Source organism: Strongylocentrotus purpuratus, unplaced genomic scaffold, assembly GCF_000002235.5.
Source record: "Strongylocentrotus purpuratus isolate Spur 01 unplaced genomic scaffold, Spur_5.0 spur5_scaffold_1, whole genome shotgun sequence".
Taxonomy (NCBI): Eukaryota; Metazoa; Echinodermata; class Echinoidea; order Camarodonta; family Strongylocentrotidae; genus Strongylocentrotus; species Strongylocentrotus purpuratus.
The window spans coordinates 28,773,528-28,801,497 of NW_022145594.1; the positions used below are offsets into that span (position 1 = coordinate 28,773,528).

Sequence of the window (27,970 nt, forward strand, 5' to 3'; positions counted from 1 at the left end):
TGCGGTTGGTGGTCAGGATATATCTATAGGATGAAGATACAGAATTCTTTGTAAAATACGTTCATGGTCTGTATCAACGAAAACAATAATAACGAAATATTATACTGCATTACACATTGTTGTTTGGAAGAGGTCTTTTAATCGATCGAATTAAACCAGGGGGGCTCGCAAGACCACGACACCTCCAAACATTTAATATTGTGAATAAAATTACTTGTACCTTCCTCAGAGGCTTACTGATTAAATGTAGCTAGATAATTTGCAGGTCTTCCATTAAGACATACTTAAATTGCATTCAAAGTCACTCTTTAATAAACACATTTACCGAACAGACACGAAATACAATGGCATTCTGTTGCAATTCATTAATGATTTAATTAATTCGTGTAGGCAAACTAAACGAAATCTTATAAGTTAAGTTTAATACAATCATTGTTATCTTACCGGAAAGACAGGCCTGCAATTCTAAAAGGCATTCCTTGCAGAGTAGTAGAGTTGGCCCTCAGGTAGGGGCGGTGGTAACCTAAAAGATGGATAATACAGATATCTAGGAGAGATGACATAGCCTTGACAAACTTTCCCTTTCTTCTTCTTCTTCTTCTTTTTCTCTTTCTCATCCCTTTACTTCCTCTTTTTTTCCTGTCAAAGTATTTGTATTGACCCTTGTATTTTATTTTGGGTATGTCGGAGATTGGTTGAATATTTAACGTAAAAAGAAAATAATAATACTAAATAAAATAAAATATGTAAGGGCAATTCAACCTCTTTAATAGGTTCATTTGTACGAAGGCAGAAAAATAAGAAAAAAAAACAGAATGGTGAAAGTTTGAAATAAATCGGACCAATTACAGTTATGAATGTTTGAAATATGACTTTGTATGTGCATCTCAAATTCGCAAGTTGTACAGTTGTTTGTGGCGTAGTCACCAACAACTTCCCCGTTTGTCGTATACAAAAATGTAATATAAAGTAATGTAATTAATTTCTAATATGTGCCTTCTCCCTTGGGTCACTACTCAAAATATAAAATTGATAAGATATTATATAGGTCCTCTAAAAAGAATAGGCTCTCCTGAGTTACACATGTTTCAGATTTGTGGAGGCATTTTGTTCATTTATTTGTGATTTGAAACAAACGGGAAGGTTGTACGGCCCTACGTCACAGTGCCATTACCTTTACAGCCAATGGGAGGTGCCCATAGTGATTTCGACTTTTAAAAGCTCAAGACATTTTGAATTTTTTGTTCGAATTAGTTTAAACTTTAACATATATATATATATATATATATATATATATGCTTCTGTGATCTTTTAAATTTCTTTTACAGTAGTTTCAATGAAGACTGGGTTTTCTTTAACGAAGTGAAAGAAAAAAGTACTCTAATACCTATGTAAAACGTTTCCCTTTTAGCGTATTCAACTGCTGTTCAAATATAAAGTATGCATTATACATGCAAACGCCGCGGTTCCTCGAAATGCGGTAGAATAAATTTCGGTTCCTCAGATGCGTGAGAATAGCAAGTGTACACAACTGAACCCTAAAATGCTACTTAACCATGCTTACTTGGCAGGTTGCTAGCTCTACGTGAGAATTGTGGCGTTGATGCTTATATAGATAGGCAGCGCATAAACAATAATACTACTAGCATTGCGTTCTTTGAAACGTAATTACAAATTTAGAACAAAGTTCGACTCATACTTCATTGCGCAATAAAGGTTGGGTGACATCCAAATAGAAGTTGATTCCTGTTGATGTGCAGAGCTGCATACAACTAATATTTTTTTATTCAAACATCTAAAATATATTTCATAGATTTTTAAATATTTTTTTGAAATAATTTTCTCAGACCTGCTATAAGCTCCACCCTAAAAAATGCACCATATCTCATTCATCTTGTGACATCATCTTTCAATCATTCGTGAACTATACAAGAGAGAGTATAGATGCAGCTTAAATGCGACGAATATATTACTGGGAACTTTGCCTCACAAAGCCATCATAGGCTTCTTCTTGTTTACTTCTCCTTTTTCATTTTATATAAACTATTAAATGAAACATTTTGTATACATTGCCGATGATATTGATTACTCTGTATTTCCTTTGTTTTGTTGTATAAATGTTTATTTGCTTCGATTGTATTTTTTTTTATAACAATGAAATAAATAAACGATTTAGCAATTGATTTCCCTTTTCCATTTTTCATCGAAAGAGACGTTTCGGGCAAATAATGTTGACTTATTTGTGCCCCCCCCCTTTTTTTTTTCTCTTCATGTCACGATTTCCCTTCGTTTTAAGGTAAATTGCTTGAATCTCGTGCATGGAGAAGACAATAAGGGGTAAATGATTTTTCTAAATCAACCTACGTAATACAACATAAACAATAATAAGTCACTCTCTTAAATAAATCACCCTAGTCTTGCGTTATTAGCTGGGCGTAACACTATCCCTATTTTCCCCAGCTCGCATGTATCTCGTATATCAGATGTACGCGGGCATTCTAATCTATCGATGCATGCTTGCAATGTAGAAATAGAGATTGTACTGATGTCCTCAGCGTAGAGATATCAACGTAAACAAGGTCATGGAATATTGAAAGATTTATTACCTATCTTCACATCATCATGAAAGGCATAATATTGAAAGAATGTTACAACTTACGTGTTCATAGATGCTTTTAATAGTAGACACATGCAGCCTCGCCTCGCCCCGTTGTTGCTATCTTCAGTTCCGGGTTGGGTCATTTTATTACCATGATTACCCTTTTCCAATTTCCCCGTAGTCTGTCATCGTTCGATTGTAAATCAGATACAGCACATCAGATTTGGTCATACCCCCCCCCCTCTCTCTCTCTTTCTTTCTCTTTCTCTCTCTCTCTCTCTCTCTCCTTCTCTCTCTCTCTCTCAGTCTCTCTTCCTACTTATACCTCCCTTCCTCTTTCTATTTCTGTACCTTTTTTTTCTTCTCTCTTTCCATATACCATTAAGAGGCTTATCCATATACCATTAAGAGGCTTATGCTCTCTCTCGCCCTTATAAAGTACACACGCTCGCGCACTAGATATTTAATCGCTCGCTCTCGTTTTCTCTCCCTTCTCTCTCCCTTCCCTCTCACTTACCACCCCCCCCTCTCTCTCTCTCTCTCTCTCTCTCTCTCTCTTTCTATTTCTCTACTTGCTCTGTTTTTTCGTGCTCTCTCTCTCTCTCTCTATTATTATATACACACACAAACACACACATAATATTTATATCGCTTTATCATCCCCCCAGTAGCCGACGAAAGTGTTAGACCATGGACGTGATCAAGTCCCTTCTTAGATGAAGATAATTCAGCATTAGCCGAATAATTGTGTATCGTCGAAAGGGTTTCCAGTGTATACCGTGCTTTGTCAAGGTCTGGTGCGTGTTGAAAGTGAATGACTCACCAACTCATCACTCATCCTTAACTGGCTTCATCATCTTGTAAAATTGACTTAATTTGCCACTTGAGCAGCAGCTCATGGAGAACACGTCCGCCATTAAAGGGATCGGGTATCTTTGTCTCAGATTCTGAAACAAAATCCCGGATTTAGCTCATACTGTAATCCTATAACTATAAACCTTTAGGTCAGTCAGGAATCCCATAACTTTTACAAGGCGATCGCCTGTCTGATTATCAATATATTTTTGATTGGAAATCGAAAAAAAAAAAAAGTTTTTATAAAACTACAGTATATCGGGGAAAATTATCATGGTAAAACCGGTCACTCAAAGATTTGTTTACTTTTTTGAGGCACGTCATTACAATTTTGAAGCGCAATTTGTTTAGGGCTTCAATATTACACCATATCACAGACAATGATACCACGTAGGGCCCGGCATCTCAGATTTAACATTGTTAAACGACGCCTTTAAGGTATGGCGTGTTTGTGAGTTTCCTCTCGCTCTCCTTTCCTCCCCTTATCTCTCTCTCTCTCTCTCTCTCTCTCTCTCTCTCTCTCTCTATGGGCGCGTTTATCGGGGCTTGCCACTAGATATGTACATATCGTACCCCACTATTAAACCCCACTATCATACCCCACTATACGATCGTGATTTGCGGGATGTCGCGTTTATCGTCCCTTCACGATTCAAAATAAAGGCCTTGTGTCTGCCCAGCTGTTTTGACCCGGGAAGCAGACAGTTTCTCGGAGGTCAACTTCACACACATGCTTGTACACAACACCTGGGTGGTCCTATTTGTATATGAGGTTCAAAACAGCGTTTATCGATCTCTCAGAAACGTGATTCTGGCTGCATGTCACATACAAAACACACCTTTTTGCGTCTTTAGATATGCCCATATCTAAAGCCCTTTAAAAAAGGCTTTGCGTTGAGAAACCTGATTCTAGCCAAAAATTTGGTCGATAAACGCAACCTATATCTCTCTTTCTCTCCCCCCCCCCCCGCTCTCTCTCTCTCTCTCTCTCTCTCTCCCTTTCTCTCTCTACCTGTCACTATATTTCTCTTTTCCATCCCCATCTTTTTTTTTGCTGTCTATACTCAGTTTCTCTTGCTGTTACGATGTTTTTTGAAATTGGGGCGTTTCCAATACTGGTCTTTACCTTTAATGACTCGTACGTGGTCTGATTTTCCCCGATAAATAGGTAGATAGTTAAAATAGTATATAAATAAATATTCTACTCGCCAGACTGACAAGGGCATGCCTCATGAATAGCAAACCACTTTTGCTTTTCAGAAGAACAAAAATGGCGCCATGCATGCACGAGGTTTCCGAGTCAACTTTAAGGAGGGTCGTATTGCATGGATAATGGGGCACTTTATTTTCCAAAACGATTATCTCTAATGATGTTAATGACTGGCCAGCTTATGTGACATTGCAAGGCCTCAACGTCCTGTCGCCACCACCAACGTTATGCATCAACGTACTAGATAAAAATGTTCCTACCTTGCTAAATTACCTTTTACCATGTTTACGATAATTTCTAAAGAGGGTACCGTTTGGATTATTGTCTGGCCATAATTTGAAAGCGTATGAAGACAACGAAATAGAAATATCAAAAATAATATTATTCATAATAATAATGATAATATAAATAATGATAACGTAAGTAATAATGATAATGATAATGATAATGATCATATGAATATACACATTATCTAGTAGTCTTTCATTTATATAATAATATAATTTTTTTTTATTTTTATTGAGCTAGACAACTATTATTTTCTCTTTTCCTTTTCGTTATATTATATACATAGTCTTGTAGTCTTTCATTTGATATAAATATATATTGTATGTGTGTTTGTGCGTGTGTGTGCGTTTTTGTTTTGTTTTGGAATTAATGTATACCATTGTCAACTCTTGTCATGCTTGTGCGAATACTAGAACATTGTGAAAAGAAATAGGAGAATAATTGGTTGCATACCTTAACGCAGCCATTATCCACTCGATTGTAAAAAATCACTTGTGCATACAAATACAAAATGAAGAACTAAAAATCACTGAACTTCACCGCTGTTCATTATTACGATTATTGTTATCATTAATAATAATTTAATATGTAAAGGGTCGAGTTTCAATTACACTTATTTTTCAATCATACCTGTGTATTAAGAAGGCTGATGGCTGGGGGCTGGTGACGGACTGTCAACGGGTTTTGATGAACAGCCTTACTCTTGATTAAAAGTCACTTCACGAACATTTGATTTTATATTTATATATATCCTATCCGTACCTCCAGTTAAAAATCAGACGAGTATTTTGGAGGACCAACCAACCAAGAAGAAGAAGATATTTTGTATTCATTTTAGGAACTTGTAAGATATCAAACGACAAGAAAGAAATATAATCATATACAAGATAATTATTTAAAAGAGCAATAAAAAAGCGCACCCCCCAAAAAAAATGAAGCAAGCGAAATTGAAAGATAATGTACAACAAACAACTGAACATACCTTCTGAGAAGAAAGAACATTAAGAATGTGATGCACTTTTATATCTTAGATTTAGAATGGGGAAGATTACACCATAAAAACGACTATCTTACCTATTGACACAAGAGGGCAGCAAATTGTTACTTTTTTGGGCCAGCTGGCTTGCTGCGCCTGCGCAATGGCAACCTTAGCAACGGGTAACTCCAAAATGGACGACGAGCAACAGGCGAACGCAGGTAAATAGTGATTGTTTACACCGTAAAATGTCATGATTGTATATATTTTTTTGTTTTATTCTAGTGAGATGTTCGTATCAACTATAAAGCTATAATTATCACTGACATTCTTATTTATTGGGGTTTCTTAATTGTATAAATATAGCAAAGAACTCGCCCATGTTTTTCAGCAGGAATTTGAAGCTCGCCGTAATGCGGTCAGTGTATGGGCCGAGAGTGACGGCGGAAGGGAAGCTGCCGGGCCGTGGGCCTGGTGCACGGTCGGCCACACACGGCGGGGTGGAAATTTAGGTGGAATGCGAAAAACGACTGTCTGTAGGCTTCATGTTATATTTTGGTCTATTTGGGTGGGGCAGATTGCTTCCACCTGAATATTGACCTAGATATTATGTATGATTGTAGACTGTAATTTCTAAATCAGCAATCAATGACAATGTGATCAATCATCAACTCTGGTCTCAGATTCTAAAACGAAAACAAGAAAGAAAGAAAGAGACAGATCAAACTTGAGTGAGTGACGTGCGTCAAACTAAATAAGGCAAAGCGGCTCAGCTTGAACTTTTGAAGGGATTTGTAATTGTCAACATTGTTGGACATGCTAAGTAAGGTAGATCTAGATGTTCAAGATTAAACAGTGTGATAACGAGCTGTTGAAATTATGCTAGTCTACTGACAAATGTACTGTCCTGACCTGTCTACAAATTATGGTTTTTAATTTATGTTTGTCACCTCAAAATAATGGAGATTCAAAATCAAATTTATCTTTCATTGCAGAACCTGCTGCTACTGATGGGCAGCAGGAAGAGACCAATGCTGAGCAGGAAACTAACCAGACATCACAAGAAGACACAACAGAACAAGGTACACATCAAGAATGACAAATAATTTACCAAACCAGGCATTGCCTCGCTGTGGCATTAAACGCTAGCTGTCTTTCAAGAGTCATTCTTGGCGATCCAACTTCAATCAATTTTTTTCTTCTTTTAAATGAAGTCTTTCATCAGTAATTGACAACTTCCCCACTTTATGAGATGGTGATCTGAAGGAAGGGGGGGGGGGGGGGGGTAACTTATAATTTATTTTTCTAGTTTTTAAAATGATAATGATAACAATTCAGTGTGGATGTCATAAAGAGATAATTTATTTCCTGTTTTTAAAATGATAATGATAATAATTCAATGTGGATGTCATAAAGAGATAATTTATTTCCCGTTTTTAAAATGATAATGATAATAATTCAGTGTGGATGTCATAAAGAGATAATTTATTTCCCGTTTTTAAAATGATAATGATAATAATTCAGTGTGGATGTCATAAAGAGATAATTTGTTTCCCATTTTTAAAATGATAATGATAATAATTCAGTGTGGATGTCATAAAGAGATAATTTATTTCCAGTTTTTAAAATGATAATGATTATAATTTAGGCATACGTGTATTCTTTTTTTTTCTTCCAGTTTTTAAAATGATAATGATAATAATTCAGTGTGGATGTCATAAAGAGATAATTTATTTCCTGTTTTTAAAATGATAATGATAATAATTCAATGTGGATGTCATAAAGAGATAATTTATTTCCCGTTTTTAAAATGATAATGATAATAATTCAGTGTGGATGTCATAAAGAGATAATTTATTTCCCGTTTTTAAAATGATAATGATAATAATTCAGTGTGGATGTCATAAAGAGATAATTTATTTCCCGTTTTTAAAATGATAATGATAATAATTCAGTGTGGATGTCATAAAGAGATAATTTATTTCCCGTTTTTAAAATGATAATGATAATAATTCAGTGTGGATGTCATAAAGAGATAATTTATTTCCCGTTTTTAAAATGATAATGATAATAATTCAGTGTGGATGTCATAAAGAGATAATTTATTTCCCGTTTTTAAAATGATAATGATAATAATTCAGTGTGGATGTCATAAAGAGATAATTTATTTCCCGTTTTTAAAATGATAATGATAATAATTCAGTGTGGATGTCATAAAGAGATAAATTATTTCCAGTTTTTAAAATGATAATGATTATAATTTAGGCATACATGTATTCTTTTTTTTTCTTCCAGTTTTTAAAATGATAATGATAATAATTCAGTGTGGATGTCATAAAGAGATAATTTATTTCCTGTTTTTAAAATGATAATGATAATAATTCAATGTGGATGTCATAAAGAGATAATTTATTTCCCGTTTTTAAAATGATAATGATAATAATTCAGTGTGGATGTCATAAAGAGATAATTTATTTCCCGTTTTTAAAATGATAATGATAATAATTCAGTGTGGATGTCATAAAGAGATAATTTATTTCCCGTTTTTAAAATGATAATGATAATAATTCAGTGTGGATGTCATAAAGAGATAATTTATTTCCCGTTTTTAAAATGATAATGATAATAATTCAGTGTGGATGTCATAAAGAGATAATTTATTTCCCGTTTTTAAAATGATAATGATAATAATTCAGTGTGGATGTCATAAAGAGATAATTTATTTCCCGTTTTTAAAATGATAATGATAATAATTCAGTGTGGATGTCATAAAGAGATAATTTATTTCCCGTTTTTAAAATGATAATGATAATAATTCAGTGTGGATGTCATAAAGAGATAATTTATTTCCAGTTTTTAAAATGATAATGATTATAATTTAGGCATACGTGTATTCTTTTTTTTTCTTCCAGTTTTTAAAATGATAATGATAATAATTCAGTGTGGATGTCATAAAGAGATAATTTATTTACAGCTTTTAAAATGATAATGTTTATAATTCAGGCATACATGTATTCTTTCTAGAGCCATTCGTACATGATTTTCTGGTCTTGATGTGTATACTCACTAAAGTTAAACAAATCTGGCACATTTATTCTATTTTAAAAGGGCTTCCATAATTTCATTTCATTTCATTATTTCATTACAGAGCCTGCTAATGACAATGCAGAAACAGCTGAAGTGAGTCAGGAGGGTGGGGCAGATGCCCCAGCAACTGAGGGTGCGGATGACCCACAAAACACGGAGGGAGATGGTGAGCAGAAAGCGGAGCAGGAAGGTGGCGGAGAGAATACAGATGCGGTAGAGCCTCCGATAGAAAATGCTCCTGAAGATGGACAAGCGCCAGAAGGTGTGTTTTATTATAATTCATCCAATTTTAACTTTGTTGAGGCATTAGGAAAGGTGGCATGAAATTATCAGTGATGTATATAGTCATTGTTCTCCATACTTCAATAGATCCCCCCCCCCCCAGCAGTACAAAGGATGAAATGTTGATATTACCTTAAGTGAAAATGAAATAACATATCAATATGAAGACAAAAAAATTGTCAAAACAAAGGCAACAAAGACAAGTATAAAAGAGACACACCAAAGTTACTGTTGAAAATGTTGAAATGTTTGAAAATAATATTGAAAACAAAAACTCTTTAAACAAGTTTTGTGAGATATAATCACTATTCATTCTTGTGGATAATACAAAATTCCATATATCAATGAAACTTCTGTTTGCAATGTGATTCAAAATTTCAAATTACCCTTGGACGACCAGTGTCATTTTGACCGGGAGAATAATTATGAAAAAACAACAACCCTAAAACAAATTTCCCAACACATATACATGTTTGCAATGTAATTCCCATCCCCAGTTGGTCTGAATTTTTAACATGCATTTAAAAAAAGCGAATAGTGCATTAGATGCTAATGATAAATGAGTTTCATGTGTGTTGCAGATCTGTTCCTCATTTAATGTTAAAACAAATATTATATGTCGATTTCAACATGAATGATCTTCTGATATCACTTTTAGATTTAGCTGATGCACCCCAGGCTGCCGAAGAAACGGCACCGGAAGCCCAGGCTGAAGGGGAACAGGGTGTCACAGATGGTGACGCCGCCCCAGCTGCAGAGGGAGCGACAGAGGCTGACACACCCCAGGAGACACAGGGTGACGCACCCCAGGAGACACAAGATGACACACCCCAAGACGCACCGGCAGAAGGACAGGGGGAGACACAGGGAGAAGCACCACAGGAGACACCAGCAGCAGAACCCACAACAGAACCCCCGACAGAATCCCAACAACCACAAGCAGACACTGGTGGGGACGGGGAACCAAAGCCTCAGGACGCCCCGCCCCAGCAGCAACCCGAGGGTGGGGAGACACAGGCCGATGGGGGTGGGGCAGAGGAGACGGAGGGAGAGAAAGGAGAGGAGTCTAAGGAGGAAGTGGATGAGAATCTGATACCTAAAGATTTCTTTTACGACTATGAAGAACACAGCTCCAAGCCAGTTATTGCCGAGGACTCTGGCCTACCCAACGACATGCTCAAACTATTGTATCCTTTGAAGATTTAATTTATTCAATACTCGCAACCTTGCGGCTGAATTGTTACTGAATTTTCACATTTACAAACATATACAAATTACAATCAGAGGGAACATAAACAGATTCAAGTAAAATACAATGACAGAACAAATTAAGCTATTAACACTTTAGGAACTGGGTGGTTTCTGAATCTAGGTTTGGAAATGATAACAAATTTGTTGTCAAATTGTTATGTGAACCTGATCGGTTTGTCTATATAGCTGAGGCGATGATGATGTTTACTCCACATACATGTAAGATGATGTCATCAAGTCAATAGCTTGTTTTTAGGTCAACATCTTCTGATATTAATAGCTTTAGATTTTGTCTTTTCAGAGAGCTGTTACTATTATTATTATTATATGTTAATCTATGGCTTAAATAAGCTTTCTGTTGATATATAAATCATCTGACAGGGTCTTTAACCCATTAATCAACTCCTAAATCTAGTATTATCCTTGACTTGTAGTCTTACTTCACCAGTCACTCTTTTGGATATGACTGCAAGAAGCTGTCCAATCTGTACATGCTGGATGCCAACACAGTCCTCTTTGCGGCTGGTAACATAGTCCAAATCTTGAACCTCGTGACCAAGGAGCAGCGATACGTCAGGACGACAAGCGGCGGTGGAGTTGGTGCCATCACTGTAAGTTAAAACAGAATATTTCCTATTCACCCTTTCAGGACAACATTGATTTTAGGGCTAAATTGATCACATGTTTTTCCTCCAATTGGCAACAATATATTTCTTTTATTCCTACATTCTTAAAATAAAATGTTGTGTTTGTGAAGACGATATACATGGGCAAGAATGTCGTCGAAAAAATGAAAAAATAGCAAGATTTGGTAGAAAAACAATAATTTCTAATCGCTCAAACTGTTGCTAATTTAAGGATTTAGTTATAACTTCATAATCCCTCTCTATTAAGCTGAGTAATGTTGACTTTGAAATGTTAAACTCAGTTGGGTGAAACTTTTTTTTCTTCCAGACAAATACTCCCTGAATGTATTAGTGTGAACATAAAATAAATTCGTAAAAAAATAATAAGTGAATAAAAACTCAGAAAAGAATTTCTTTGTCCTGCAAACTATGTTACATCTTGATGGTTCAAAACTATTGAACATATTTTCTAGAGGTGTTTCCAGCCTTTCCAGCTCTTTCTCAGACGATGAATCACATCTTGCAGTGCGGCGGAACGGGTTGCACAGATGAAGACCTGGCCCTTGTAAATGAGATGGCCATCGCCGCCTTGGGGCGATGGAAGAACTTAACTTAATTTAATTTAACTAAGGAACTGTACATTATTCTTGATCTAAGGAGACACGAACGAACAAGCTCTTTCTCATTTTTAAAATTCTTTTTAATGATAGGTGCACCCAAGTCTGAAATACTTTGTGGTCGCTGAAAAAGGGGACATGCCCAACATCATCTTCTACGAGTACCCCTCCCTCAAGCTCTACCGCATCCTGAGGGGCGGTACAGAGAAGGGCTACGCCTTTGTGGACTTCAACCCTGCCGGGACCCTCCTGGCCTCCGTGGGTTGTAACCCTGACTTCATGCTGACCCTATGGGACTGGCAGCAGGAGAAGATCCAATTGAGATCTAAGGCTTTCTCCCAGGATGTCTTCAGGGTCACGTTCTCCCCTGAGAACGAGGGGCAGCTGACAACCAGCGGCACCGGCCACATCAGGTTAGTGTTTATATAGTGAAACCTGTCTATAAAGACCACCCAAAGGAGACAAGAAAAGTGGTCTTTATAGGCAGGTGGTCTTTGTAGACAGGTTCCTTTAGTGTATGTTTCAAGAGAACAATTTTCAAGGGAAACAAAAAATGTGGTCTTCGTAGACAGGTGGTCACTTGACAGGTTTGACTGCAGGTTTGACTGTACATAATAGGCCCGGGAAGTGTTTCACAAAGACTAAGATCGACTTTAAGTTGGACTTAACTATGGCAGGCCGTTCATGCTACTATTTGCTCTCACCAATAACTGGCACTGGTCTCTCCAAGGGTGGTGCAAATCATGGTCACTAAATTTAAGGAATTAACAATTGTTGATAATTCGTTATTGAAGGAAAATATATTATCTAAAGATAATGTCGATCTTATAGTCTTTGTGAAACACTCCCCAGGACCTCTTAAAAGCAGCTTGTGCATGTAAATGAGGTTAACACAATATTATGAACCCCTCAATAAATTTCGCAATTTTACAGTGATGAATATTGGGTTAGATTATTTATGCTAACTGATGAACACAAAGATTAATAGTGCTGTAGCCTGTTGAGTTGTGATTGAAATTTTTGCAAAAATATGTGTGAAAAATATCTTTCTGCCACGCTTAAAGGGAGTGTAAACTGACCAGACTACGTGTCTTTACCTTGGCCTGACTCCAGGTCAATCGGGGTCAATCGGGTATAATAGGACTACAGACGATGCATACAATACGCAAAACTGAAGCGTGAGGGAACCTCGGTCTGTTTCGCGAACGCTGACCATGTAGAGATTAAGTCGCTGATTACCGTTTATTAAGTCCATTCGTTTACGTGCAGATGTCCAAAAGAAGACGTGGATGGCGTTAACCAGTATTTGCCATGCTACTATTGCCTTTAACTCTACCCGACCTTTGCATGTAGGAACTTTATTTCATGGATTTTCTCAAATTCTAATAGGTTCTGGAAGATGGCCGACACCTTCACCGGCCTCAAGCTCCAGGGGGCACTGGGCAAGTTTGGCCGCACCGAGATCTCGGACATCCGGGGCTATGTGGAGCTGCCGGACGGCAAGGTGCTGTCCGGGACGGACTCGGGCAACATGCTGCTCTGGGAAGGGGGCCTGATCAAGGTCCAGATCGGCCGTAAGGGCAAGAAGCCCTGCCATCAAGGGGCTATTGAACAGTTTGTGATGGATGAAGGCGAGCTGATCACGATCGGCGCTGATGGATTTATTAGGGTAAGTCGCAGTTTTCATTCAGTATTTTGCAGGGCCCACCAGTAAGAGAGGTTGGGGGTGCAAATGCCCTCTCCCCAATATTTACTCTAAATACCCCCTCCTCTTTTCCTTCCTGCCCCTCCCCCTATATTAAAATTTAAACAGGGGTTCATGTGCATAGATATACAAGCCCACCTCCTTGGGAGAGTAGGAAATTATTTATTCTGATTATTATATTACTATAAAATTGGATGTATTTGTATATATTTTTCTTCATGATATTTGTCTATAAAACGTTTACTTCCATTTATGTGCTCCTAATTTTGGAAGTTTTTTTCCCTCCACTGTTGTTCATCGTCTCATGCTTTCCTTCATATTGTGACTAATATGTTTCTATACCTGATTTTCAAAACCATGTTTTTCCTTTCTGTAGTTTCTGTGTCTCTTTGAGTCTGTCATACATGTAGTCTGCTCAACCAAGTTTTTGCAGATCAAATGTATACATGTATTCTTGTAGTATCCTTATAGATGTAATTTCTTTTGTAGCACTAGCTAGATCTATAATATTTGATAATCCTTTCAAATACACTGATATAGTCAAAGTAGTGTCAAACCTGTCTATAACAACTGCCCAAGGGAAACTCAAAAAGTGGTCTTTGTAGACAGGTTCCTTTAGGACTTGTTTCAATGAGAAACCATTTTCAAGGGAAACAAAAAAATGTGGCCTTTGTAGACATGTGGTCACTAAAGCAGGTTCAACTGTATAAACATTCTCAACCATAGCCACTGGAAATAATTTATTCTTTATTTTTCTTCAGGTGTGGGACTTTGAGTCGATTGACACGGCCGATTCCATGGACGAGTCCGGCGTCTTTGAGATGGAGCCTATGAACGACCTCAAGGTTGGAAACGACGTCCATCTCATGTCCATGGTCAAGTCAGTTGACCCTGAGGTGCAGAGCCTGTGGTACGGCCAGGTAAGTAATAATAACTTGTTAAAAAATTACATTTAGAAATGATTCCAGGGGAAAGCGTACTCAATTGCTATAACCATCTTCTGGTCAACTTGTTTTCCTTTTAATACAAGTCTCTTGAAATAATTGTCAAAAGATGTCTTGTTTGGGTTCCAGGAGTGTACTGTTCCAAATGTACTGTTTAAATACAAGATTACAAAAATAAAGTTCATATTTTTGTTGATTTTTTTTTTTTTTTTTTTTTTTTTTGGGGGGGGGGGGGGGGGGGGGGGGGAGTGCTTCAATATTTTCTGATGACCAAAAACATATAATAAAGGGTGATCAGATATTTTTGGTTGCTTTTTCACTTGAAATTCTCTGACAAGATGAAAGAAAATGATAACAAAAAATGTCTGCAAGGTCTCAACTGAGAATCAACCTTTAAGAGAGTCATTTTTAGCAAATTGACAGAGATAATCAATTTTGATGATCGTCCTACAACTCCTCTCGCGCAAGTCGTTCGATATAAAAATGGAAAGCTCCTGAGCTCCTGCTCCTGTAATTCATGTTCTTCATTCGATTTTTCGTCTCTGTCAGGATGCCAACGGTGGGATCTGGAAGCTGGACCTGTCGTTCTCTCACACCACCAAGGACCCGGAGAAGCTCTTCTCGTACCATGCAGGAGAGATCACTGCCGTAGCGACGTCACCCATCTCGCAGCTCATTGCTTCCACTGCCCATGATGGTAAGTGACACTGCCTTTTGATTCTCTGTGCCCCACCCGTTTAATTGGTGATGCAACTTTTCTTCCTGCAAAATTTGAGCTTCGATGTCAAAATTTACGTTTCATGTGCTGGACAGAGGGGTGCTAACGCAACTTTTTGGTCATACTTCTAACCTGTTTAGCTATCATTGCTCACAAAATAATATCACTGATAACAATTTTAATAATGTACAGATGTGAATGTGCTTTGCTGAAATGCTTTGTTTTTTCTTGAAATAATATTTTGTCTTCACATTCAAACTCATGCTTGAGATGGGCAAACAGTGTCGTAGCTTGGGTTTCGGGTGGCAATTAAATTTTATGTTAGTACTGGCCAGAGTGGTTTATAGTGTTGCTAGGGTTGATATAAGGAATGGGATTAGAGTTTGAAATCAACTGCAGAGCTTTTGGCACCAGGATCGATATACATCCACATTATAAATTGTTTTTACCAATACACATTCACGGGATTGAATCAATTTCTCAAGAAAATCCCCCCTCTCTCTCTCTGATCAGACTCCACCACTTTATGAGATATAATCTGTACAGAAATGCCACTTGTTACACATTGTGCTTATCTTTGCTTTGTTTAGCTACTGTTCGTGTGTATGACAATGCATCCAAGACGCCACTGTGCCATACCAAGTTCAACGCTGGATCCACCTCCCTCTTGTGGTTGCCTCAGATTGTAAGTTAGACAAAGGATTGCAGTTGGATATATGAATGTGTTTATTAAGTTGGTCATATTTTGTTATTTATATGTGTTTGATAAAATTGTAATCATACAATTTGTTATGATCTACATGTACATCCATGAATTAGCTCTTATACAACCTTTGATTACTAATGTAACAGAAAAAATAAGGTAGATAAAAATATACTTTTTTTTGAACTACCCCCAACAATTCAAATGTCAAGTAAGTGGTGATAAATTGTGGCTTTGCTGACAATGCCAAATAAATGATTAAATGCTTTATTTGTTTACAGATAGCCCAATGCTTTTAGGTATCTTCCTAAATCTATTACACTGCCAAGTTTATGACTAATAGCATTCCTGTTCACAGATTGATCCCAGTATAACTTCTTATTTCAATGATATTTTTCAATGATAATATATTTACTTGGGATTGCAGTCCTCCAATTTGATTTATTTCATTATATTGAAGAAAAAAAAAATCATGGTAATGACTTGGTTAAGCCTTGCTTTCTCTTCAGGCTCCATTATATTTCTCCCTTTATTTAACTCGGTTTTATGTATTATTCTGTTCGCTTGTATTAATACCACAAACAAAAAGATGTAACATGCCAAATGTAATAATGTATTATACAACATGTGAAATATGAAAATACACTGAAACTGAACTGAACCTGGATTAAATATAGTGATACCTGTTTTCAGATTGATTCCAAACATATGCCTGTTCCCCTATGATGAGCATGCCAGCTGAATAGTCAGCCCATTTCGTAATTTATAGATTGACCCCAAGGGGGCCACCGTCCTGGCCGGATTCAACGACGGCGTGGTCAGAGTACTGGTCATCGCCAGACAGGACCATCAAGACCACCATAAGAAGGGCCAGAACCAACCCCAAGCCCAGCTCATCCTCAAGCAGGCCTTCAAACCTCACACCAAGGCCGTCACAGCGATGGCTCTAGACAACAAGGGGGAACTGCTCGCTTCTGGGGTAAAAACATCTTCTTATTTTGTATTCAGAGTACTTATAATTAAAGGGAGTGTAGACTGATGAGACTACAGTATGTGTCTTTCCTGTGGCCTGACTTTGAGCCAATCGGGTATCATACAACAACGGACGATGCGACCGCAGCAATCATGTGTGTGCAACATACGCTAAACCGAAGCGTGAGGAGAACTTTGGTCTGTTTTGCGAATGCTGACCATGTTGAGATTAAGTCGCTGACTACCGTTAATATCAAGTCCATTTGTTTACGTGCAGTTGTCCAGAAGAAGACGTGGATGGCGTTAACCAGTATTTGCCAAGCTACACTCCCTTTAAGCTTGGTTCTCGATTATCCAAGCATACATTTTCTGCTCAGTTGAAAGCTGAATTCATGCATTGATTAATATACATGACATGACAATATAAGTCAAGAAATAGGGTTGACAATTTTTGAAATTATATTTGCATCACGCTTCAGATTACATTAACCATCATATTGTTTGATTCACTGACTCTTCCTAAAGAAATCACTGAAAGCATAATTGATTTGAAACTGTTATGATTTTTTTTTTGGGTACTATTCTTGATTACTTGTTCTACGCATCATGTATGTTTTGAAAAATGGTTCAAGCGCCAGGGAAATCATCTCGGTGTTTATGTGACAGTTCAATCTCATTCTCTAGTCCTCTGCACTATGCATTCTACTTTGCCACTTTGAAAATAAAAAACAACTCACAGTTAGATAAAGCAATTACTAATTGAATATTTGTTCCATATACATGCCCCGTTACAATGTGCTGATATCTTTTGCATGCCAGTTTTGTTACCAGTCCTTAATAGCTAGTTTTTTCAATGTCTTGTTTTCGCTACAGGGAGCCGACGGAACAGTGTTCTTCATGTCTGTCAGTGATACGTTCAGTCCTGTTGGATACATTGAGATGCCAGGGCCAGTAACGCACCTCACCTGGGCTCCCGGCAACTTTGTAAGTACTGCTCCAAATCCATATTAACCCTTTTAGTGTCGTAGGTGGGCAAGTCCTACCAAAAGTTTGAGGTTGGACGATGTAATTGGACTAACATCGACTGACATTTTCCTCGAAATACAAACAAAAATGGATGAAGGCACTAGAATAATTAATGCTCATGAAAAATAAATGTTTACATCAACTTAACCATTGATACCATTGCCATTATCAAATCCAATATCGTCATCATTACCATCATCATCATCATCATCATCATCATCATCATCATCATATCGACAACTTTGATATTTCATTGATTATTATGTTAAACATTAAAAGTTGACTAAGTTGACTATTTTACAACAAAGCGTGACCGTTTGTACTCTCCTATAAAATTTTAAAACTTAGTTTACCCAGGTTTAAGATTTTGGGCCATGCACTTTAAATAGCTACAAGTAAATTACTTGAAGTAATGATAAAAAGCCTGTACCCTATCATATCTGATTCATGACCTTGGATCTTTGACTTATGCCGGAGAAGGACACCTTGCTTGTGTTCTATTAGCAGTGGCAATTGATAGAGGTCACTGTCCCTAGGTCCGGCAGCTACGGACACCTCCTAGTCCTTCAACATCACTTACCCAATGAATAACATGCCATTGGGATTTTATTTCTAATTTATGACCTTTGATCTTTGACCTTTGCAGGAGAAGAACACCTGCTTGTGTTCTGTTAGGATACGAGAGTGATAGAGGTCGCGGCCCCAGAACCTGGCAGCTACGACACCGCCAAGACCTTCAACATCACTTACCTAATAATAATAACTTGCCTTTTGGATTTTATCTCTAATTTATGACCTTTGATCTTTGACCTTTGCAGGAGAAGAACACCCTGCTGGTGTTCTGTGCGAATGGTGAGGTGATGGAGGTCACGGCCCCAGAGCCAGGCAGCTACGACACCTCCAAGACCTTCAACATCACAGGTCTGGAAACCAGGTCCTTCTCGTTTACCAGCATCAAGTCTAGACTCAGGGTAAGAAACGTGTACTGTGGGGCGTTTCACAAAACTTGTCATCAATGGCAGGTTTTTGCTATAAGCTACTGAAATCCTTGCTTCTGATTGGTTAACAACAGATTTGTCACTGATTTTTGTCATTTGTCATTGAATAAAGGTTTTGTAAAATGGGTCCCTGGTCTCTGCAGTGAAAATATGCGACATCGAAATACCAATTTGTTTTCTTCATGTCAATAAATAATATTCTATTTTGGGTGGTAGTATCCCCCTACTCTACAATCAGTATCTACTGATATACGGATTTCATCAGGCTCTAGAGACATGTTCTATTCAGTAGCAGTATTTATATTGAGGCGGAAGGAAAAAAAGAATATTACAACATAAAAGACAAAATTAGTGAAGGAATTAACGATATGATGTTTAAACTATTGCTCATGTTTTTGTTTACACTTTACAAATGATAGAGAGAAGAGGAAGAGGAAAGGAAGAGAATTGAAGAGGAGGAGAAGCAGAAGGAGAAGGAGAGACAGAGACGTATCCGTCGGGAACGTGGACTTGAAGATGAGGAAGAGGAGGAGGAAGAAGGTAAAAACAATCCTATCAGTGTTGTAGTGTAAAAATCAAGTTCAACTGTTTTAATTGCTGATTAACAAATCAACGCCTTATTTTCCTTGCATGAAACATATGCAAAAGTTTACAGGGATAAAGTACTCTATGTAAAATATAACAGTGGAAAAATTATACCCATTTATCTTTTACAATATCTTTTATTTTTATCAATATCTTTTACATAGAAATCTTTTATATAAATCTGTGAGATATACATGCACACTCTGTACAGTATGATTTAAATGAAGTGAAAAGGTGTTCATAATTGTTTGGTCAAGAATATAAATGTACAAGCACAATTTTTTTTATATTTGTAAAGGGTCATGTCGGACGTGGGTAAGACATATTTGGGTGGAAGAAAATATGTAACAAAAAACAAATCAGAAATGGTACGGGGCAGTTATTCTCCTTGAAGTGTCGTAGTCGAGTGGTTTAAGCACTTGACTTGAAATTTGAAGGTTGTGGTTCGATCCCCGACACAGCACTAATGTCCTTTGGCAAAGCATTAATCTACATTTGCCACACTCCACAAGGTAAGATAAATGGGTACCTGGCAGGAATTAATTCCTTGAAATGCTGGAGCACTGTAATGGCAGCTAGGCTAAATCTGGGGTAATAATTAATTTGTGCGCCTCGAAATAGTCTAGATAGATGGCGCTATATAAAAGCCTATTATTAAGATTTCTCATTTGCTCTTCTTTTGTCTTTTCCTTTTGTCAGAGGAGAAAGAGGAGGAGCCACAGCCCTTGTACATCCCTGAGGAGCCCAGTCCTATTCTCTTTGGAATGTACGCTCCAAACGATCCAGACACTTTCTGGGTTTCCATGGTGAGTCAAACTTGTTCATTTATGGTACCGTCAATTTAAAAGGATTGGGTAAATTTGTCTCAGATTCTGAAACAAAATCCTGAATTTAGCTCATGCTCCAATGATAATTATGAACCTTTAGGTCAGTCAGGAACCCCTTGACTTTTACAAGCTGTCTGATTATCAAGATATTGATGATTGAAAAATAGAAATGTTGAAATTGAAAACACTACAGTCTATTGGGGAAAATTAGTATGGTAATACCGGTCTCTTAAAGATTTTTACTTTTTTAGAGGCACTTCATGATCATTTTGAAGCACAATTTTTGTAGGGCTTCAATTTTACACCATATCACAGACACAAATAACACGTAAGGCCGTGCATCTCAGATTTAACATTGTTAAACTATGTCTTTAAAATAAATATGTTTCCATTTGTGCCTGTAGGGAGCCTTTGATGCAGGTTACCTCTATGAATGCAAGTTCTACAGCGAGGAGGAGAAGACGGCTCTGATCAAGGACAGCCGAGAGAACGCCATCAAGGAAGCCAAAAGAGCTATCCCCGTCCCCGGGAGTGATGACATCCCCATCACCTGTATCACCTTCAAGTAAGGAATACCCCTCCCCCTCCCCCTTCCCCCTTTTCATTCTTTATTAGCCCTCTTCTTTATCCTGTAGCCTTCCTCAATCCTCTTCCTCCTTCCTTTCATTTACCTTTCTTCTCTATCTATCCTTATGCCTCTCAATATTAAAAGGAGAATGCTTTGAAGAAAGAAAAAAGTAAATCGAAAGATAGCCTTATAGTATCTTGGCACCAAAATAAAAAATCCATACACAATTATAACAAACAAACAAACAAACAGGGAAACAAACATTCGTTATTCTGACTTTCTTCCTTTAAATTCTTACAGTTCCGAAGGCACCCACGCCCTGATGGGGATGGAGAACGGAGTCATCCGCATCCAATTTGTCGTCCAGGACAACGACCCCAAGAACGCCGAGAAGCGACCCTTCACCTCCTCCCAGGCCGACCTCAGCAAGCTCGGCCCTTACTGGATGCTGAACGTCCACGACAACAACTACGGAAGCATCAGCACCATCGAGACGAGTTTCGATGATAAGTGTGTCGTATCCAGCGGAGGCGACGGGAACCTCTTCATCTTTGAGATGATGAGCGATGAGAAGATCGAGGAGGCCAAGGCGGTGGCCAGGGCCAAGATTCCTTCTGCCAGGGTAAACTCATTTGATATTGCGTGACAACCAGGGGACGGTTTCACAAAAACCAATATCGACTTTGAGTTGGACTTTGAGCCGTCCATGCCACTATTTGCTCTCACCATTATGATCTGTAGATAATATTTTTTCCTTCAATAATGAACTATCAAAAAATGTAAATTCTGTAGATATGTGACCGTGATTTGTACGTCTATTCAGGGATCGATACCAGTAAATGGTGAGAGAAAACTGTGGCATGAATGGCCTGCCATAGTTAAGTCCAACTTAAAGTTAATCTTAGTCTTTGTGAAACACTCTCCTGTTGGTGAATCGGCTATGTGAAACTGTCAACTTGAAACAATGGTTTATACTTAAGATTATATCATATGAAGTCTTTGATTATTCATTTAGTTCACAATTCTAAGCTGCCTCTCAAAGTCATGTTAATATTATGCAATACAAACACTCACTGCAATTAGACTTTCACATATTTAGAATTGTGTGGGATTTGCGTTTAATTTGTTAGTGTGTATTTTGATCACATTTTTTCAATGCAAGAATATATTTTGTCTCCAAAGACCAAACGGCATAAGCTTGTTTCCATCTGCTAAACAAAATACATGAGTGTGAAACTTGGGTAAAGGTCGGTGTTATGAAATGTAACAGGAGGGGGGGGGGGGGGCGGTGTGGAGAACAGGTACAGCAAGTATAGAATCTTATATTCAGTGAATGTGCTAATAATGCATTGTAAAACACTATGAACTGGAAATGTTCCTTATTAGGACCACTCATAGAAGTAGGTATTGTCATCAGTGTGATTATATTTGCGGCTAATATTCCATTATGTCTTTGTTCGCCAACAGAAAGAGGACGAACAACGGACAGTGGCTGATATTGAAAACAAGGAGCATTACAGCATCGAGCTGGAGAAGCAGAAAGCCGAACACGACAAGATGATGAAGATCGCCGAGGAGAAGAAGCTGGAGGCCCGCAAGACCATCGCCAAGCTCCGCAGGCAGTTCAAGAAGCTCCTTGAGAGGAATCATGAACTGCCTTCCCATCTCCAGCTAGAGAGGAAGGTAATGTGACATTTATTTCCCAATTACCAATCTGTCTAATCCTTAAATAGACCAGGGCCCTGTTTCACAAAACTTGTTATCAATAGCAAGTGCTAAACTGCTATGACAAATGTGCTCTAAGCCAATCAAATGCCACCATTTCAGTAGCTTATAACAAATATTGTTACTTGTTATTGATAACATGTTTATGAAACAGAACCCAGTGGTTCCAGGACACCTACCCCCTGGACAACCTCCCTCCGGATAACCACCCCTTAAATAACCAACCTCTAGGTCAACTACCCCCTAGGACAACTACCCTCTAGGATAATTACCTAGTTTTGATTTGTTTAGACAAAGTCACATTATTTTCCTAACAAAAAAGATAACATCGATTTCAGAAGACCACTACTTTATTGCTCTCCAATAGCCATATAAGATCTCCATGAGGCTGTTCACACCGCAATGAGATAGCGCGGTCTATCGTAGCACCCCCTTTTTTCTAGCGCGCGCTAGCCCGCGCTATCTCTCGTGGACCACCCCCAAGAGGTGCTCCAGTATTGGCTCGCCGTGGCTCGCTGTTGGGCGGACCGAAACGACGTTGTACCTTCCAAACCGCGGAGATAGCGCGGTCTGGCGCGCGCTATCTCTGCCGGTGTGAACAGCCTCCATGAATCTTATCTTTACACTCCATTATTTGCGAATATCACATTATCATTATTATGATCGAAATTAATCTCTTGCAGGAATTTGAGATGGATCCGGGCATCAGGCGTGAGCTTGAGAGACAGACGGCCGAGAAGATAGATCTGGTGAGGAAAGAGCTCGCATGGGAGGCGGATAAACATCGCGTTGGGCTGGAAAAACTCAAGCAAAGGTAACTAACTAACTATGAATGCGTATTAAAGCTCCACTGCACTACTTATAGCTAGTTGCGCCCTCTATATTTCAAACAATGCCTCAGCAGTGTCCATTGGTCCCCCCATGGTCCCCTTTTTCTTATGTTAATTTAGAGCTGAATTGATGAGGCAACCACTTGTGAGTGACCATACAGGTAGGTCTAATCCCTCCTGGCCAAACTAGTGCAGATAGGCTTTAAAATGATGGCTTTGAGTGATAATGGTTCCTTTCCAACTACCAGACATATGATCAAACTTTATTTACAGTGTATTATTACCCCAATCATCAGGGTTAATAACGATACTGCACTCACAATGCATTCCCTCCATCTCTTTATTTTTAAAGTCCACCCGTCTTTAAACAGGTTTTTGTTTTATTACTTGATTCAATTTTCCTTCAAAAGGTTCTTTCCTCGATCCAACACTGCCCTCACCCAAGCGATGTATGTGGACCCAATTTTCTGAAATCACATATTTTGCACGCTTTAGCCCACCCGTATGATACAATATGTTTCAAATAGAAACCCAAACTTCATATGAAACCACAGGAATGAAAATTGTTGATCACCGTATTTTCTCCATTGCCATGCAGTACTATTTGTTGTTTAACTCGCCTTGCATGCATTCCATTGCTAAGTAGAGCAGACAGAGTTACGTCAGCGGAAGTCATGTTCATTCAGAGGTCAAATTCATGGAGCGCCACAATAGTTCCCTCCGTTAGACATTGCAGACTATTGGAAGCTCTATCAATTGACCTTTGACACATGCACGTGTCACAACTATCTCTCTAAATATGCTATGATCCATTCCATCTCCATCTCACCCGCAGATTCAAGGATGAACTGGAGTGCGAGCGCATCGTGGTGGTGGCGGTGAGGTCTTCCCATCAGGTGGCCACCTACCGTACGGCGGAGCTCAGCAAGGACTTCCTGCTGCAGAAGGAGGAATGGAGCCGGCGGGCGACCATGGTGTCGGAGAAATCACTGTCCAGGGACCCCACCAGGGAGCAGCTGTTTGCTGGTAGGATAATGGTGGTGGTAGTGGTGATGAAGATGGTGATGGTGATGTTGGTCGTGGTGCAGTTGGGTTTAGGATCTGAGGGTGGAGATGCTCACAATGTTAACAATAGACGTGACTCATTGATGATAAATTTGATGCAGATAAGTGGGGGGGGGGGAAGGATTATAATGCAGATAACTATGATGGTGAGGTTGATAATGATGGTTGGGATGAATGAGGATGATGATGATGATAATGGTGATGATGATGATAGTGTTGAAGATGATGATGAAGCTGAATAGGATGATGATGATGATGATGATGATGAAGATGGTGTTGAGGATGATGATGATGGTGATGATGGTGATGATGATGATGATGATGGTTTTAATGAATAGGATGATGATGAAGATGTTGATGATGATGGTGGTGATGATGATGATGATGATGATGATATTGGATGTGATAATTGCAATGCCGGGTTACAATGATAAAGTTAATGTGAAAAGTCATCTGCTGATAAGAATGTCTTAAGAAAATTCATGTGGCTTTTTATAGGATTACTGCTTATAGCAAGAAGGGCTCTTATCTTGTAACCCTTGGTCAAAATGCCCTTCTGCCTGGGACCCATTTCACAAAGCCTTTTTAAAGACAAATGACAAAAATCAGTTACAAATCTGCTGATAACCAATCAGAAGCAAGTATTTCAGTAGCTTATAACAAAAACTGGCATTTGTCACTGATGACAAGTTTTGTGAAATGGGCCCCTGGTAGTCTTGATTCCAAACCTTCCTTCACTAGCACCCAATCCATTCCACCTCTCTATCATGTTCTTCCATTCATCATATTCTTGATTTCAGATCAGTCCAAGCTCAGTGAAACTGAGATCGATGCTGGCAGGGTCCCAGGCACCCAGACCAAGAAGGCCACCCTACTGACTGGTAGACTTGGGGAGAAGGTCAACAAGGCCTTGCAGAAAGCTGAGAAGGTCAAGCAGAAGAGGACGGCCAGAGCCAAACAGGTGAGTCTGAATCACCCCAAATTGTTCCTGGAAAAAAAAATGTTAACAATTCTTTATATTCATCTATATTGACAACCAACATTCGCAGTTCTTGTTGATTATGGGGAAGTTTTACAGCATTATGAAAAGCGTGTGTTGTCTGTTGGAAGTAGAATAGTGTCAGCTTAGTATGTCATTAATGAACCGATTTGATTCGAAATTGACCTGTTACTTGATGAGGTGTTATTTTCTGTGATATGAAAAGACACAGCTTGACTTGACCTGATGCAACCCAACATGACCTGACCTGGTGAATGACCTAAATTGAGGTAAATGATTTGACCTTTATAAAAGTTAATCAACCAACTACAGTACATTGACCAAATTTAAACAAAAGTTGTTTTGTGATCCATTCTAATGGAGAGAGCTTAAGAATAGCAAGACTCCAGACGATTACAATACATGAAGACTGTACCAATGTAGCTGACCTGACAAAGGACCTTAACTGAGTTAGATTGAAATGAACTAAAGTGTTTTACACTTGTTGTAAACAAAACACATAGAATAATTTTCAATGAATCTTAATCTCTATAATGGAATGAGCTGAACAAGAACAAGCCCCCAGAAGACTATGAAGACCCAGCCGATGTGTCAGCTATCAAGGAGACACAGGACAAAAGGACATTACTTGACCTTAGCTGACCTGACCTGATAAATGACCTTAAATGAGCTAGATTGAAATGACCAAAAGTGTTTTAACCTTTGTTGAAGAAAAAAAAATAGATCATTGTCAAATTTATCTCTCCCACAACCAGTGGAATGAGCTGAACAAGAGCAAGCCCCCAGAAGACTATGAAGACCCCGCCGATGTGTCAGCTATCAAGGAGGCTCAGGACCACATGGGAGACTTCAAGCTCAAGACCGCCAAGGACTACGTCGTCCCTGAACACCTCCGCATGAATGCCCTCAAGAAACGCAATCAGCTTCTCACTCTGGAGGAACTGGTAAGTTGCAACAAAGCCTTTAACTTTACAAAATTCATTTTTAGGGTTTATTATTCATTTTTATGTTAATGCTTGTCTCTATGTTTGATTATGTTTGAGTGCTGTATATTAAAGATACTACATGTATGTCCCTTTTGCAGCCAGCATCATATTCTGTAGAACCTTGCAGGAATTATGAATATATCATGTATGTCCTATCTAGGAAATTTAAACATTAATTAGCAGTGTCCTAGTATTCAAATTATGCAAGGAGACCTGTTTACTTTCTAGACTCCCTGTCAGACACTATTGAGTGACTGACTGACATCTTTTTTTCTTTGCAACATACATAAAATGAGCTGTAACAAGTACATGAGCATTTATCTACATCAATAACCTAATGGCCAAAATTAACCTGATAGAATCTTTGTGCAGCACAAAACGTATGACCATTCGGTACAACGGTCTGAAAATCAGACTATTAGGTGATTGCAATCACTTACTGTACAGTATGTCAGTTCAACAACTAATGGTCGTTATTTTCCCACAAATAGCCATCTTCAAACCCTATCGTTTTGAGGGAAGTTCTAGATAAGTATTGTCCTTCAAATGCCGTTGGAATTTAACCTTTTTTGGACCTCTTTTTATCTCTCTCCCCTCTCTCTCTATCTGTGTCCTCTCTCTCTTTCTTCAGATCCACACGCACAAGATGCAGATCAACCGGCGGGTGATCCGTCTCCGGGACAAGAAGGTGTCCATGATCCAGGAGATCAAGACGATCCTGGAGGAGCTGGAGGACATCCAGTCCAGTCTCCAGCAGGAGCAGACCAAACCAGTCCCGGAGCTCCCCGTGCTCCACCCGTTCGAGGTCCCAGAGAAGTAAGCAGGCCTTTTCACTCTCAGTACCTTAACCCTTAATTTACTTTCCTATTATCCTAACTATATAATCTATCAGCTTTACGTTTGATTGCTCTCCCACTGAGCGATCATGCTTCCTTGCAAATGTTTTGACTAAGCAAATCTGTCCCAGAACTTCTGATGTTCCAAAGTCCTGCTTGAAGTCCTGGAAAAGTAAGTGGGCTTCAATTCTGTCAGATCTCTAACCTTTTACTATCTTTTCTTTAAATCCCTCTATAACCAACCAGATTTTAATATTGAATCTTAAATCTTTGAATTGAATTAGAAAACTTGACTTTAAAATAGGGCCTCTTAGAAGACCACCACTTTTGGTAAAATAAGTATAAATATCAGAAATAGATAAATAGATGTCATGAAGTTTTCCCTGGTTCTACAAAGGTGAGCAATGAAAGCTAAGATAACAGTTGGTGGATAATTTCTTAGTGTAGAGAGAGTGTCTTTGAATTTGAATCCTTCTAATTTAACCATATTCTGGGTCCTGTTTCATAAAACATGTTATCCTTAACAAGTTACAATAACTGTTATAAGCTACTGAAATCATGGCATTTGATTGGCTGTGAGCATATTTGTCATAGAAATTGAGCATATGTTCTGGATAAAAAGTTTTATGAAGCAGGGCCCTGGTTTTTTTGTAGTTGAAAGTATTTCTCTCATCAGGTTCCAGGAATCAAG

General features: G+C 38.3%; 1 protein-coding gene across 3 annotated transcripts in view; it reads left to right on the forward strand.

Moving 5' to 3' along the window:
- Positions 1-6,064: 6,064 nt before the first annotated feature.
- LOC587715 (cilia- and flagella-associated protein 44) overlaps positions 6,065-27,970 on the forward strand; it is a 41,427-nt gene continuing 19,521 nt past the window's right edge. For 2 of the 3 annotated variants that reach the window (XM_030977989.1, XM_030977991.1), the window contains exons 1-23: positions 6,065-6,149; positions 6,924-7,010; positions 9,077-9,277; positions 9,956-10,484; positions 10,997-11,159; positions 11,885-12,204; positions 13,181-13,460; positions 14,258-14,416; positions 14,990-15,137; positions 15,749-15,843; positions 16,631-16,840; positions 17,707-17,817; positions 18,678-18,830; positions 19,277-19,397; positions 20,142-20,248; positions 20,674-20,834; positions 21,138-21,459; positions 22,305-22,520; positions 23,246-23,376; positions 24,228-24,418; positions 25,258-25,418; positions 26,213-26,401; positions 27,075-27,259. In XM_030977989.1, coding sequence (XP_030833849.1) covers positions 6,092-6,149; positions 6,924-7,010; positions 9,077-9,277; positions 9,956-10,484; positions 10,997-11,159; positions 11,885-12,204; positions 13,181-13,460; positions 14,258-14,416; positions 14,990-15,137; positions 15,749-15,843; positions 16,631-16,840; positions 17,707-17,817; positions 18,678-18,830; positions 19,277-19,397; positions 20,142-20,248; positions 20,674-20,834; positions 21,138-21,459; positions 22,305-22,520; positions 23,246-23,376; positions 24,228-24,418; positions 25,258-25,418; positions 26,213-26,401; positions 27,075-27,259 — 4,298 coding nt within the window. In that variant the 5' untranslated portion in view covers positions 6,065-6,091. The remainder of the gene's footprint in view (positions 6,150-6,923; positions 7,011-9,076; positions 9,278-9,955; positions 10,485-10,996; positions 11,160-11,884; positions 12,205-13,180; positions 13,461-14,257; positions 14,417-14,989; positions 15,138-15,748; positions 15,844-16,630; positions 16,841-17,706; positions 17,818-18,677; positions 18,831-19,276; positions 19,398-20,141; positions 20,249-20,673; positions 20,835-21,137; positions 21,460-22,304; positions 22,521-23,245; positions 23,377-24,227; positions 24,419-25,257; positions 25,419-26,212; positions 26,402-27,074; positions 27,260-27,970) is intronic. The other variant, XM_030977990.1, reaches the window with a different exon arrangement.